Source organism: Triplophysa dalaica, chromosome 2, assembly GCF_015846415.1.
Source record: "Triplophysa dalaica isolate WHDGS20190420 chromosome 2, ASM1584641v1, whole genome shotgun sequence".
Lineage (NCBI taxonomy): Eukaryota > Metazoa > Chordata > Actinopteri > Cypriniformes > Nemacheilidae > Triplophysa > Triplophysa dalaica.
Genome location: NC_079543.1, coordinates 3,515,545 through 3,529,732, shown reverse-complemented (window position 1 = coordinate 3,529,732; position 14,188 = coordinate 3,515,545). Strand labels below are relative to the sequence as shown.

The 14,188-nt window shown below is 40.4% G+C and overlaps 2 protein-coding genes across 4 annotated transcripts; both read right to left on the bottom strand.

Moving 5' to 3' along the window:
- Window positions 1–2,389: 2,389 nt before the first annotated feature.
- c2h19orf53 (chromosome 2 C19orf53 homolog) lies at window positions 2,390–3,459 on the bottom strand. The gene is made up of 3 exons (XM_056734814.1): window positions 3,335–3,459; window positions 3,117–3,172; window positions 2,390–2,908 (listed from the first exon to the last, which is right to left on the bottom strand). Exons 1-3 carry the CDS (start codon window positions 3,420–3,422, stop codon window positions 2,747–2,749), a joined length of 306 nt encoding a protein of 101 aa, XP_056590792.1. The 5' UTR covers window positions 3,423–3,459; the 3' UTR covers window positions 2,390–2,746.
- Window positions 3,460–3,678: 219 nt separating this feature from the next.
- Window positions 3,679–13,824, bottom strand: vps54 (VPS54 subunit of GARP complex). Of its 3 annotated transcripts, XM_056736218.1 has the most exons (24): window positions 13,696–13,824; window positions 11,507–11,711; window positions 11,109–11,350; window positions 10,878–10,959; window positions 10,596–10,630; window positions 10,374–10,505; window positions 9,867–10,252; window positions 9,622–9,748; window positions 9,248–9,277; window positions 8,764–8,871; window positions 8,490–8,542; window positions 8,321–8,417; window positions 7,839–8,218; window positions 7,624–7,750; window positions 7,265–7,446; window positions 7,054–7,166; window positions 6,889–6,952; window positions 6,703–6,808; window positions 6,300–6,387; window positions 6,105–6,226; window positions 5,903–5,983; window positions 5,541–5,648; window positions 5,368–5,462; window positions 3,679–5,281 (listed from the first exon to the last, which is right to left on the bottom strand). In XM_056736218.1, exons 2-24 carry the CDS (start codon window positions 11,661–11,663, stop codon window positions 5,176–5,178), a joined length of 3,021 nt encoding a protein of 1,006 aa, XP_056592196.1. In that variant the 5' UTR covers window positions 11,664–11,711; window positions 13,696–13,824; the 3' UTR covers window positions 3,679–5,175. The 3 variants fall into 3 exon arrangements, 2 of the variants coding, with proteins under 2 accessions (XP_056592196.1, XP_056592205.1); XM_056736227.1 differs by lacking the exon at window positions 9,248–9,277; XR_008905088.1 differs by lacking the exons at window positions 3,679–5,281; window positions 5,368–5,462 and having other exon boundaries at window positions 5,596–5,648; window positions 6,105–6,203.
- Window positions 13,825–14,188: the final 364 nt, after the last annotated feature.

The window sequence follows — 14,188 nt, the reverse complement described above, 5'->3', positions numbered from 1 at the left end:
TGTATGAACTTATAATGTTTATAATATGGCCTGTGGAGACAAAGCGTATTGTGTTAGACAGGAAGTAGTGTGAAACCATCTTTAATGTCACATTCAACTTTTCAAAAACATATTAAAATTATAAAGCATTAAAAAGGAATCATCAATTGGGAATCATTTACATAAAATACACGAACAGCTCTGGGTGTGAGTAAGTGGGAGTAAGGGTTGTGAGATTTTGAGGTTGTGAGTTTGTGGAAAAGTTCAGAAATCTTGAATTTCACTTTCATTTTGACAAAAGCCTAACATTGCTTCACTTTCAGAATTACAGTAATGCTTCTTATGTTAAAAATACATTGAAAACCAAATGTGTAGATGTGTCAATGATTGAATGTTGCAGAAAATTAACTTTAGTTAGTTAATTGTATTCCTGCTGCCTGGTAGATCTTTTGGAGAAATGTATAATCTATTTGCATTAACACATTATGTACTTTCATGATGGCTTACAACAAAATGCATTCAATAAGCAAATTCCACAGCAGACCAAATGTGTTATTTGTTGGATGAGGTGGTCCATCCGATATTGTCAATAATTGTTCTCATCTGACATGACAAAAAGGTTCAGGACCATAAGAGTTAAGTTGTGTTACTTGTAGAAAAACCTGACAAAAGTGGGACGTTAGTTTCTTCTTGGTAAACTGTCTCTCGTCATTGTGTTAAGCCAACTTTATTTGACATCAGAAATTGTACATTTACGGCTGCCTGGACGTATGGACATGTCTGTAACAGGTGTGGTACAAAAGACCACAAAGCATGGACATGAACAGTGGTATAAAACTATAAAACAATAGAAAACTGCCATGCATGTTTTAAAAGCCTTATGTTGTGTGTTGCTGTGGCGCCGCCATCTTGGGAGGACAATACTCCACTGCTATTATTGTTTTGATATGTACTGTTCCTTGTTTTGTTTGATATACAGAGAAATCGAAAGTGAAAGAAACATGGGCTTATCCTGAACGACTCTGCGCAATCCTATTGAGGTTTTTTTTCCTAATTAAACTAGAAAAAAACAAAACACTGCATTGAACACACTAGCAGTCATCCTCCCGCAACATTCAACGCGGTGTGACGTCGATTAACAAGCTCTATAGACAGAGATGTTAACATGTGGACATCAAATACCATTTTTTGAGGTCTGTAATAAATGAGGTCAGGATTAGTCTAGCGTACTGTCCAACTGCAGATGTACTAGCAAAACCAGCAACAAAGCTTATAGGCCAGAGTTTAGTTAGTGTGTAATGTTGCTGTTAGAGAATAAACAATTCCTGCAAAATGATAAAGCTCAAAGTTCAGTGCCAATATAGTCTTTAACAGAATTCGCTTTTGAAGGACTACAGAGAACGGCTGGATCGGACTACAGCCTTCTACTTCCCGGGTACATGATGTCACTGTTCAGAGTATATCAGTAACCTCCACACAAAGGAATACACCAAAAAAGAGGTGACGTCTGCCTTAGACAAGAGAAGAGAGTAGTGTTTGGTTAAAAGAGATTGTAAATATTTGACTGAGCAACACGGTTAACTACGTTCACTTTTTATCACAGTCCTACAGCTGGTAATAAGAATTCAGCTACAAACATTCTAAGATTACGGTCAAATAACATCGGCTGTGAAAGCTGTTCTGTGTAATACACTGATGTTGTGGGGTTTGTGGATTTGGTTTTTATTTGTTAGTGGGGACCTAAACCTGAATGCAAACAAACTCATGGGGACCCATGTCACTGTGGGGACCAAAATTGAGGTCCCCACCCTTACAAAAGCTTATAAATTGTACAGATAATTTTTGAAAATCTAAAATGCAAAAAGTTTTCTACAATCTTTAGGTTTAGGGGTTGGGGATAAAATAAACAGTTTGTACAGTATACAACTCATTACGCCTATGGACTGTCCCCACGGACACGTGTGTGTGTTTGTGCGTATAGCCTACCTCTAAAACACTTCTATGAAATGTCCATTGAAGTCCTCCTTGCAAATGTCTTCTGGTCAATCTGCTTGTTTTATTATCCAACTTGGGTCCGAAATAAAAAGACAAAACTAACGCTTCTGTTATAAGTGTTTATAAATATAACCAGTCTGAGGCCAATCGGTTCGGTGACACCATTGTTACTGTTTGTTTCTAAAAGCCAAAGCTCATGAATACACGTACACGAGGGGATCGACCAATCACAACAGCCTGAGAAGCAGAAGCTCGCTGATATGGTATGGGTGACATCTTCACACACTCTAAGCGGGGAACCAATCACGACAGAACTGTTTATCTTTACAAATCAGAGCATTTCAGAGGAGGGACTTTATATAGACCGGAAGAAATCCAGTCGTTTGGTGAGAAGAGGGACAGCGGTGAACAAGACTTAAAATATGTGAAATATAAAGCCTATTTATTTTTTTATTAGAAACATGAACATCCATTGTTAAACACCCCAAAAAAACATGATAAAAGCCTCTAAAAGAGCAAAACATGTTAAATGTGGTGTATAACGTAAATCAATAATATGTAAGATGACAATCAGATCTGATTTTATTCTATATATAGAGGATATACTAGAAGCACAATAGCTGCACAGTTTCCAAGATCATGATAAATATACGAGTCCGCTTTCAAAGACTAATGTCCCGTTGAATCCAGGTTGAGGTTTTTAGTCTTCATTCTATGGCCTCTACCGCCACCTAGCGGCCATACAGTAAACGACGTTTTTCAAATAAACAGGTCATTTGGATGATCCAGAAGCAGATGATCCAGGATTTGGGGGTCCGGCTGGTCCAGTCCTCCTTCCTGGAGTTTTCAACACACTCAGTTTCTTGTGTAGATTTGTGCTGGCTTTCTGTGTGACCTCGTGTTCGATCTTATTTCTAATAGCCACATCCAAATCCTGCAGGCGAAAAAATAGATCATTATTTTGCACTGCTTTTATATTCAACAGAGCTGAAGATGCAAGTACATTAGACATTGTACCAAATCAAAGCAACAATTTAGAAAAGGTGTAAAACTAAAAGGGGGTTTGTACAAAAAGCAAATAATAAATAGTGAAAGTAACGTTACAGTATTCAAGACTAAATATAAGAGTGCAGATCTCTCACCTTCTGGAGTTTCTGTTGTTGGACAATACGAGCTTTTTTGGGTGCGATAATCCTGCCTGAAACACAGTAAACGGGGTGACGAATACAATCTTAAAACAGTTTTACTGCGATTACAGATGAAGTGTCAGACATGCGCACGTGCGTCATGCTCACGTGCTGTTAATCTTTTATTTTAAGATACAGTCATTCGGTACGCAAAGACACAAACGTTTGTTTACCTCCCTTCTTGAGTCCTTTTGTCTTTGTATGTTGTTTTTTCGCTAATCCGGGTCGCTGCGCTTTAAGTTTTTGTTTACCTTGCGCCATTTTTACGATCTGATCGCAACCGGAAGTTAGTGGCGAAATAGAATAAAAGTTTCTCTGACGTTACACTGTAGAAAGCGTAGTGCGTACATATATACATACATACAATATATATATTCTTTCCAAACTACGATATACTACAGAAACAGCCTGCTATAATTAGAAAGATAGTATGTGAAACAGCATTCTTCACTAAACAAATCAAACACTATGCAGTTTAAAGACAAAGCATCAAAGGAGAAATGAACTAAAACCAGTGTAAATCTTCCCTGTGGCTTTATTAATGTTAAAAAGTGCCACCATTCAAAAGATCAAACATGCCACAATATTTTCCCATCAGTGTACTTCTTGATCCGTTCATGTGAGGGGCAACAAGAGGCCCTGAAACACACACAGAGCTCAGGCACACTAGCCATCAAATGTACAGTTTAAACCACAAGTAGTCATTGATTTAAAATAAAAGGTAGGCACTTTCAACGGGACAGCACGGTTGTTAAATACGATAATTGCTGACATACATGGAATTACTAGAAAAGAAATCCACAGCCGATGACAAAAGCTCACAGGAAAAAAATACCTCCACATGAAGCCACAGTCACCCTTTAAAAACCAGACCAGGATTTATTCAAATTACCAACTAAGTAAAATGACCCCACTGTAGAAGAGACATGATTTGGGGAATACTGTGGTTTTGAAGTCAGAAAATCATATTCAATAAGCCTATGATGATCTTTATAAAGAATTCAAGACTCTGCTACATTTTTGCGAGGTTATTACCCCACACTACAAGCAAATCTGTTCAACAGATTGTCTCACGAGATTTATGTTCCTTTAAAACTGTAGAGAAGGTGTAGTGGTTATTAAGACAAAAATGAGATTGATAGTCAATTTCATGTTTTGATGGATTAATCTTCCATTAAACTATAATTATTATAAACCTTGGAATCCCTGTATAATAGTTTTTCCCCTTTTCTAATTTACCTAAATATGTATAACAGAATTGTCTAATTTTGTCTCGAGAATCTTCACATTTACATGCCGTACAGAATATCCTCACACAGCCACAGGCTCACAATAAACTAGGATATTCATCCTTGACCTTTAACCCCCAGAGTTTTGATACTTCATCGATTCAGCACTCATGAACATGAAAGCCAAAACCAGGCAGCAACATCACTGCTACACTGGCACAAAAAATACGTTTTAAAAGCCCCTTTCAATACTAGAGTTCTCCTGTCGGCATTCAACACCTGAATGCTTTACTTGGAAAAAAAATAAATCAACAACAAAACCATTTAAATAAATAACCATTCATCGTTTCATTTGACAGTTATTAAATAACAGACAGAATTGCACATGAATGGAAAGTTGCACTGTAGTGGCAGTACTGAAGGAGGCACTGCGTACACATCTCAGCTTCAGAATAATCAACAGATTTCCCACGATTCCCAGCTGCGACAGGATTGGTCAACCACACAAACTCGTCCTCATTTGGTCTCCACAATAAAAATGTGACCCTCCAGCTCCTGAAAAAGTGCTTGTTCTCATCTGAGGGAAAGAGGCGGGTGGAGCGCGAGACACCGCTGGATGACTCCAGATTCACAGAGGCTTAAATAAGCAAGACCTTTAGTCCTGAGTCTCCCCACTTCCTCTTTCCTATAATCCTCTGAATTCACTTCCTGCTTAGGGTGGAGCAGGTCGCTGTGATGGCAGGCGTGGCAGAGAGGTCTGATTGTCCAGGAGAAGATGTCCATCATCACCTCTTCTGCTCCCAGATCTCAGGCATGTTTAAGTCCAGTTGCTCCAGAGAACGCAAGGCCTGCACGTTCCCTGTGTAAAACGCCACGTCTACCATGACCAACCTGCAGAGAGTCGAGTGTTGAATGAGAGAGACTACCATAATGCATTGCAATGAGCTAAGTGAAAATATAACCCCAAGACTGCTTACCCATTTTGGGGTCCTCCGTCATTTATGACCCCGAGTCGTGCTAACTGTCTCTTTAGATGCATTTTAAAGCTGGCGTTAATCCTGAGAAACAACATCTTCACACAAACACACACAAGACATGAGTTGACGACTATCTCAGAAGGTCTAAACAATCAGCACGTGTGGCGTCTCACCTGTGTCTGCTCCTCAGGTAAGAGCTCGTATATAGCCTCATGCATTTTAGCCATCTGTTTACACACATTACGCAAGGACGTGGACGGCATGGGAGCCTTCACCTCATACTGCAGAGAGAGCGACACCAACGTTCGGTTTTAAATCACAACAAGGTCATAATACTGACCGGAGACGCAAACCATAATAATGAAAGGCTTATTGTGATTGTATTAAAATAATACATGTCTATATTTTTCAATAACTAAGAGCAAAGGAAAGATGTGAGTTTAGAGTTTATATGGAACTTGTGAATGCTGAATATGTTTTCAGGGATTCGTGATTATTTGTGAGACTTGACTGAAACATGGACTTCGGAGCCCACCTTAGATACAGTTTTTGCAAACATGTTGTCCATGATAGCCACCAGTTTAGCTGAGATCTCTGCGATGTGATCATTATAGTCCTGCACGGATAAAGAAAGAAAGAAAGAATGCGTTATCATCCTGACGCTTGGAGCACCTGTCTGTCTGGGTAAACCTTCTGGTGGAGTGAAACCAGTCAGTAGCAGAGGAGAGTGCGGTTACCTTTGTGATGTGGTCGAAGTGGCGTAGTATGTTATACTGTTTGGGCTGCAGTCTGGTCTCGAAGTGCGCTCTGATCACAGGGATGTAGTGAACCACCAGCTGCAGACAGCGAGAGACCAGAGCTAAAGAGACACACTGTCATTAGTGTGTGTGTGTTAGTGTGTTTGAGTCGTGACTGTGTGTGTGGTTTCTCACCCAGGTTTCTGGTGGTGATGGTTTTCAGCCCTACCACCTGCAGAGCACCCGCCCCCAGCACCAGCTGACAGCTCCGAGAATTGAAGTGCTGTTAACGTGGAAACAAACCGCAACCTGTGTCACAGTGCAACCTTTCTTCCAAAATCTACACTTTTTTTAGGGGTGGATAAATAGCCTTGCAGGTGCATAAAAACGGCATTAAACTATGAACAGGTAACAAAAGTTTAACAAAATACATAACATTAACAAAATTTCAACAAAGCAAAAAATCTTTTTTATCTATAGAAGATTTACTCAAACATGTAATAAATCAAATGATTTCTAAAGATCAGTCATTGAATCCATAAGCATAAATGGTCAGTATAGGTTGTAAGACCGATATTAGTTGAATGCACACACACACCTTGACAAGGTCAGCGAGACGCGTGAGGATGTCTGTTGTGATGGAGGGAATGTCGTTCACACACTGACAGTATTCCAGAAACATCCGGATCAACAGCAGCACCGTCCTATCAGAGAGCAGAGTAAAGGTCAAACAGGGACAAGATATAAACGTGCTGATAAAGAAGGTCCTAAGTCGGACACCTACCCGACCACAGCGTATTTCTGCCCGTCAACACATAGAAACTCACTGGGCTTCCTGTCCTCAAAACCTAAGAGATACAAAAACACCTTCAGTAAACATCACCAACATGTTTAAAAATAGAAAGAGTTATATTTATCCTAAAGCAGAGCTGAAACTGGGTTTGAAAACCTGTGGGTTTGCGTTCAGGCAGAGTGATGCGTCCGTCAGCGATGGAGTCGACCAGATCCTGAAACTCAGCAGGAACGTCTGCCTGCTTCCACCTCTCGGTGTCCAGCAGCAGACTGAACAGACACACACACACACACGAGTCTGATTGGTCAAAATCTGTAGATATGTCATTAAACAAAGACTGAACGTGTGAGTTTAATCATGCATCTACCCGAGTTTAGTCTTGCGCTCCTCGTGGAAGCGCTGTACAAATCGGTTGGCTTGACTCTGCAGCGCCCCCCTCAGGCTGACACTGCGTCTGCCACACAAATCTTCCGTGTCTTTGACGAACGCCTCTACGGCCTGACTCAAACATACAAACTCTGAGGAACTTAAGCGCTCAAGAGAGCCGTCCTGAAAAGAGAGAGAGAGATAGTTGACATAACTTTGTTTCAAAGTTCACAGGAATTTCCTGATTTATTGTATTATGAGTGTTGAAAAACTGGTTCCTTTCACTGATAGATGACAGGTGTGTCTAAAACTGAAGGTGTGTATATAACTAAAGCACAAAAGCAATGTGTGTGTTTGTACCTTGGCTCGAGACATTAGCACTTTGACGCAACGATCGTGACTGACGTCTGACGCCGTGTACAGCAGCTCCTGGATGTTATTGGCCACTCGACCCAACTCGAGATCAGATGGCATAACGTCCTCACTTCTGCCAGAGACAAATTAAAATCGAGTGAGTCCCACAAAATCTGTCAAGCGTCATTTCTTTCATCTCCAAAATCACAGCTGTCACTCACATCGCGGCAGCGCCCCCTATGGTCAGGGAGGAGGTAGTGTTGGAGTTGTGTTCCTTGCTGGAGGAAGATTCTGTGGTTGCGGAGGCTGAGTCGCTGCCGCAGGCCTCCAATTGCATCTGCGCTCTAGACTGACTCTGTGCCGTCGCGCCACTGCGCTGTTCCGCTTCGTTTAATGCATCGCTTATAAAAAGGCCCTCATGGGTGAGGTAGGCAAGCTCCGCCTCTCCTGAACGAAGGCCAGGTCCCCCTGACCCCTCCTCCTCGTCCTCATTGCCCCTACTGTCAGAAGGGTTTGTTGCAGACATGACCTCAGCTTGTCGACTCCTCTGGCTGCTGTCGAGAATTTCCAACACAACATTTCGTATGACGCTGAGTGTGGCCTACAACAAATACACCAGTGTGTAGTGAGTCCTTGGAATCGATTTAGAGCAGACGGTTGTCTTTCTGTTAAGAATAGTTTCTAGTTATAAGAGTTGTGTTACCTTGATTCTCTTAACAAACGAGATGAATTGCTCAAATATATCCATTAGCAGATCGAACCACTGATTGAACGTCATTGAGCGCATCTGCTCGTGGAGTCTGACACAAACACACACACAGTCAGCTGTGATAATCAGTAATGTGATAATCTTGTAAGTGAACTGAACTCACTTGATAGTGTTAGAATCAATCTCGTTGATCTGCGACAAAGACTTTAACACACACTGTCAATAGAGACAGAGAAAAGATAAAATCATACACTGTGATGTTGCTACTTAAAATGTCTACTGTTTTCTTGCCTATTTCCTCTCCCTCCCCCACCATTTCCTGTCCCACATCTTTACCCTCATTTCCTGTCCCTGCTTCATTTCTTGTGTTTGTCCCCTTCTCATTTATGGCTTCACCTCTGTCCCCGCCCTATTTCCTGTGTATCTGTGTGTCGTACCTGCCGTACGATGTTCTTTGCAGCGTGCATCATCTCTTCACTGTAAATATCCAGGAAATCCAGCTTTCTCTGTCTCAACAAGCCAAAGACCAGAGACTGCAGACGATCCTGTGAAACAGACATTTTAGACCCTTTTACTCAAATCGACGTGTTTAACATTTGCCAACAAGCACAATATAGAGGAACGCAATCATAACATCAACTGTAAAAATATCCCCTTTCAATTCAAGGGTCACCTGGCCAATCACAGAAGACGACAACACAAACCATGATAGCAGTGTAAGACAATCTTCATAAACCATTAAACATGCTCAGATATTCTCGATTATTTCCACTGATTCACTCAATTAAAATGAATTAATCAGACCGATCTCAGCACTTGAGGTTTTATTGTCAGTGAGGAAATGAAATTTTTGTGGTTAAACATTTGGATAATCTGTGTGGGAATTAGGGCATCAAAAAAACACATTCTTGGTAAACCAACCTTTCCTGACACTGCCGACAGCTTTGTGACCTACGAGAAAATCTCACACTGTGAAACTCAAAGCGACATTCAACATGAACGTGACCTGATTCACCAGGCAACAACCTGCCAAAAGTCTTTGTGGTTTAAATGTGGTGGTGTTTGATTTTTTTCAACCATGTGATTTCCTAACCAGTGAAAATTCTCTTTGGGGAACCAGCAAAACACCAAGTTCAATGAATCTGAAACTGACTCTGTTCTTGGAAAAATATTTAACTTCTTTATTTACAGTATAAGCCATGTAAATCCACAGTGAACACATTTTGCAAAGATTGTGCAAAACGCTGAGCAACGCAACAATAACTACAGACAATGTAAATGGCAAACTGCCTGACCTTTTCCAGAACCGGACTATCCTCCTCAAAGGGTCGGTTGAAATCGCTTTTAGCATAGGTGGAGAAATCAGCCGCCATCATCTTATCAATCAAGAGCTCCATCTCACAGAGCTGAGAACCCAAATGTCTACAGAGAGACGAATGAGATTGTATCAATAACATCACCAAGATTTTACATCACATTATAATTTCTTCTGTTGGCATTACACTTTTTCAGAAAAGCCAGAGCATCTGTTCTTGCTCACCTGAAACTGTGAATCCCCTGCAGTTCCTGCTGCAGAACTTCTTTCGTGGTGGCGATGAGCTCTAGCGCCCCAACAAACTCTGAGGTGGAGAGGAGTAATTGCACCGTGGGCTGCGTCTGGTGCACCGCGGCCATCAGCTTGAGTTTGTTGTGTAGCTTTATACAGTTATTATAGGTCAGAGCGTCCCGCAGGGCACGCAGTGGCCCTCGACATATCACCCGGTTGATGGCAGCAGTGCGGGCCCGTAGCTTAGCGACGGCGTCGGCCGTCTCTCTGAGGCGGTCCTGGAGCTCGTGCTGGGACGACATAGCGTGGAAGAAGGCTTCGGATCGGAGAGAGATCTGTCGAGCGATACTCACCTCCACCACATCCAGGTAGTGACTCAACTACACAGAGACAAACATGAAGAGGATGTTTATTACTGACTTGTCTACATGATGCTATGTGTTTTGAAATTCTGAACAGAGACCCTGAGAAAAATGAGGTGACACAACACCAGACTGTCACCTTTTCCTGTAGTAGACGAGATGACGCAACATCTCGACTGTTCTTGCCTCCGGCAACGCTGAAGTGGGACCATGGCAACACAGCATTAAATGTGGCGGGATCATTCAGCACAAACTCAGGCTTCATAAAAATCTATATAATAAAGAGAGATGAACAAAAATTGTTGACCTAAAGTCATTATTTCTTCAAAGAACTTTATAAACTCTCATGTTCCATTCTCACCTTGGGCACCTGCTCAAGCTCAGGTCTGGCTTTATCTACAAGACATATCAAAAATAAACACACATTAATGTTCCATGAATTATAAATATCTAGTTCATCATCTCTATACACTTTGTTTCCTTGTCATCAGTTGCCGATAGATATTTTTATATGATATCTCATTACAGACGGAAATCATTTTAGCTGGCAATATTTTCATGTCTGGTCTGTTTAAAATATAACTTGTTCGTTGATCATTTCTACTGTGCAAATACAGTCACTCATACGTTCTGTAACTCATACCGTAATTGTTTGTGATGGTGGGCACCAACAGGTTATCTTTGTTCGAGCAAATACTCTTACAGCGCTCATGAATCTTCTCCCTCTGAGACAAACACAAACAGTGAACATGAGAAACATGTCTGAGATTTGTACAAAAGTATCAGAATGACAAATATGCAGAAAGTTCGCTGTCGTGTGGAACCCAACTCCTCTCGACGTTTTGTGTTTAAATAATTCAGATGGATGTGTCACCTGAGCCGTCTCATGCAGGTAGGAGCTGAAGTGTTCACGGGTGATGTTGGGCAGGTAGAATGAAGGCATGACTTCGGTCTCAGTAAAGTCCAGGCCCCATGTCTTAGTGAAGAAGTCCGACTCTCTCTTGGCCAGTCTGGGATCGTTCAGGGCTGCGGGGAGGTTGACTTTAGAGTTGTACACAGTCCAACGATGCTGGTCGGCCACCACCGACGGACCATCACAGAGGCCACGTCTATCAGCTGTACAGAGCACATTGCGCTTTTAATAATTCTCAAGATGAACATAGTCAAAACATCCTTTCCTGTCCACTTTTAATGGAATAAAACATTTTTTTTATTTTTTTTTTCATAAAGAAGAAGATAGATCCAGCTATGAGATGTAACAGGAAATCTGACCGGTGGGCTCTTTGGGGCAGACATCCGGTAGGGATCTCGGCGTTCGGTAGTGTCTGGAGGCAGTGGAGGGATCCCGGGGTTTGCGGAAGAGCCCATCTTCTGTGCCTCCTCCTCCACTGGACTGAGGCAGAGGAGACGATCCATGACCGGAGGACATCACTGCAGATCCCTCACATATGAGGCCGGCTGAGGGAACACATCAACACTACACACACACATAAGAAAACAAATCAACATCCTGATGGTCTTGAGAATAACAATGAGCTAAACTCCTACACTATGTGTTCTTGGTTAACATTTTTAAAATGGTGTAAAAAGTTTTAAAAATGAAACCGAAATGTAAATAATAAAATATCCAAAACTTTGTTTTACATACAGTGAAGATGTCAATTGAACATATGTACATACAACAGGCAATTGAATGTCAATTACTGTGTGTAAATTCATAAAAAGTGAATAGATCTGTTACGGAAAAAAACTGAATTTTAACAAAGTGATAAAAAAAGACAACCTCCTAAAGCACAAAATAAAAACATTAAAATATTACATATGTTAATGCGTGTCACATGTTGGCAGGTCAACCGATATGATTAAACAGATGTCATTTCATAAGAAAAAATTGAATATTTCTTATACATACTGTATGTTAAATGTTATGCATCGCATAAACCACTAGATTTAACCAACCGAGAATTACGCCATCGCATCGCAGAACAGGGTGAGCATTTCTTTATATAAAGCATATCTTTTTTTTCTGACCGATTGTTACACTAGATAAGACCCTTATCTGATAAGGATCTGATCCGATCTGGTATCGTTTAAAGCTGCACTAAAACTGTAATTTTGACCTTCAGCCATTTGGAGTCCATTGAAGTCCACTATATTGAGAAAAATCCTGAAATGTTTTCATCAAAAACCTTCATTTCTTCTCGACTAAAGAAACAAATACCTAAACATCTTGGATGACATGGGGGTGAGTAAATTATCATGAAAATATATTTTGAAAGTGAACTACTCCTTTAATTTTCCTTGTCTGAATCATAACACCAGATTTAAATATTGTCTCTTTCTCTGATTTAAATAGTGGTGGCAAAAATGACGTTTGAGTCTAAATGTCTCATTCATTTCTGTGAATTTGAACCCACCAGTTAATTGAAAAACAGCGATAAAGATAAGCCAGGTAAAAATAATCGAAAAATCCCCTTGTTGTAACGTTATCTATAGAATCAGTAAAATCTTTATTATAAACTTGTAGAAAAAGTGAGTCATAATAAAAACATTGAAAGAGGAACATAAATTGAATACATGCAGACATAAGGTCCTGTTGTAGCCAGCAGCTTTGTGATCTGAATCATTCTCACACACCACAGCCAGTAAATTGAGACAGAGTTTCTGCACAGATCTGCATGTTACACAAAAACTGCAGATGCATCAGCTCTGAGCAGACTCCAGGATCAGAAGATTCAGTGCTCAGGTGACTCTAGAGATCTGCTGGGGCTGCGTTTATGAATGTCAAATGAAAACCAAAGACATGCAAGCTATATAATGAGTCAGAATGAGAAGTGAAAACTCTGAGGTGTCACATCAACACACATGCGGGTTTAAATAACTGCTGTCAGTCAGAGAGCAGGAAGATCTTTTACAACCACCAGAAATACAAACTCTTTTCACATCTTATTGACACCTGTACTTTAGTGCAATGAACTTCCTACTATGTCAGATCCTCTCAAGAAAATAGGGATATAAGTTAAACAACAAACACGAAAGTACACAAAAGAGCAAGTAACATTTGAAACTAAGTAAGACTGGCACGAAACACTAGATACGTGTGTTATTCATTTAGTTTTGATTTAATACCATTTAATTGTACTCCGTTAGTCCCAATAGTAGAGATGGTCCATAACACTTCAGAAATAATAGGTCACTAATAATAATAAGTCAGGTAAGTAAAGCACCTCAGCGTTATCGTGTCTTTATCACAATAGCATAAAATTACACATCGACCTCCAAAAACCCATAATAAGCGCGTAAGCCTGTGATTTATGCGTCTTCTGCAACAAATTCAACAGTTGTTGAGTTTACTTTAGAAAGAGCGTTAGCCTTTTAGCTAACGATATGCTAATAAACATCCTCTTTACCGCGAGTGATTCTCCTCATACACTTGTGAACGCGTGTATAATGTTCAGTACCTGTTACGTGAATAAAGCAGCTCCTGTTGGTCATAATACCATCATAATATCTCGCTCACATCTCCACAGATCTGACATATCACATCAGACTCAGCACTCCGCCGGCCAGCGAACCATAATGCACCGCGCGAGTAATAGCGCAACACTTCCGGCCTACGCCGCGCGCCACGTCAATCAAGACGGCCCTTTCTTTATTGGTCTGCTTTTTCTTTCGTCTAGCTTTGGTTTCAGTCATTGATTTTGTTTGTATGTATTTATTAAATAAATAAATAAAAATTCTTAATTCTTACGAATTGATTAATTATGAATTCTATTTTCTGTTTTTTGTAGTTTACTTTATACAATCGCCGTATCTCTCAATCGACTGTTTTTGTCTTTCTATTTATTTTTCTCATTTTTTTTACTTGATTGCTGCTTTTTGTGTCTGTCGTATTTATTTAGTCATGAATCAATTGTTACTGTATTTGTTTATCTTAGTTATTGTGTATTCTTT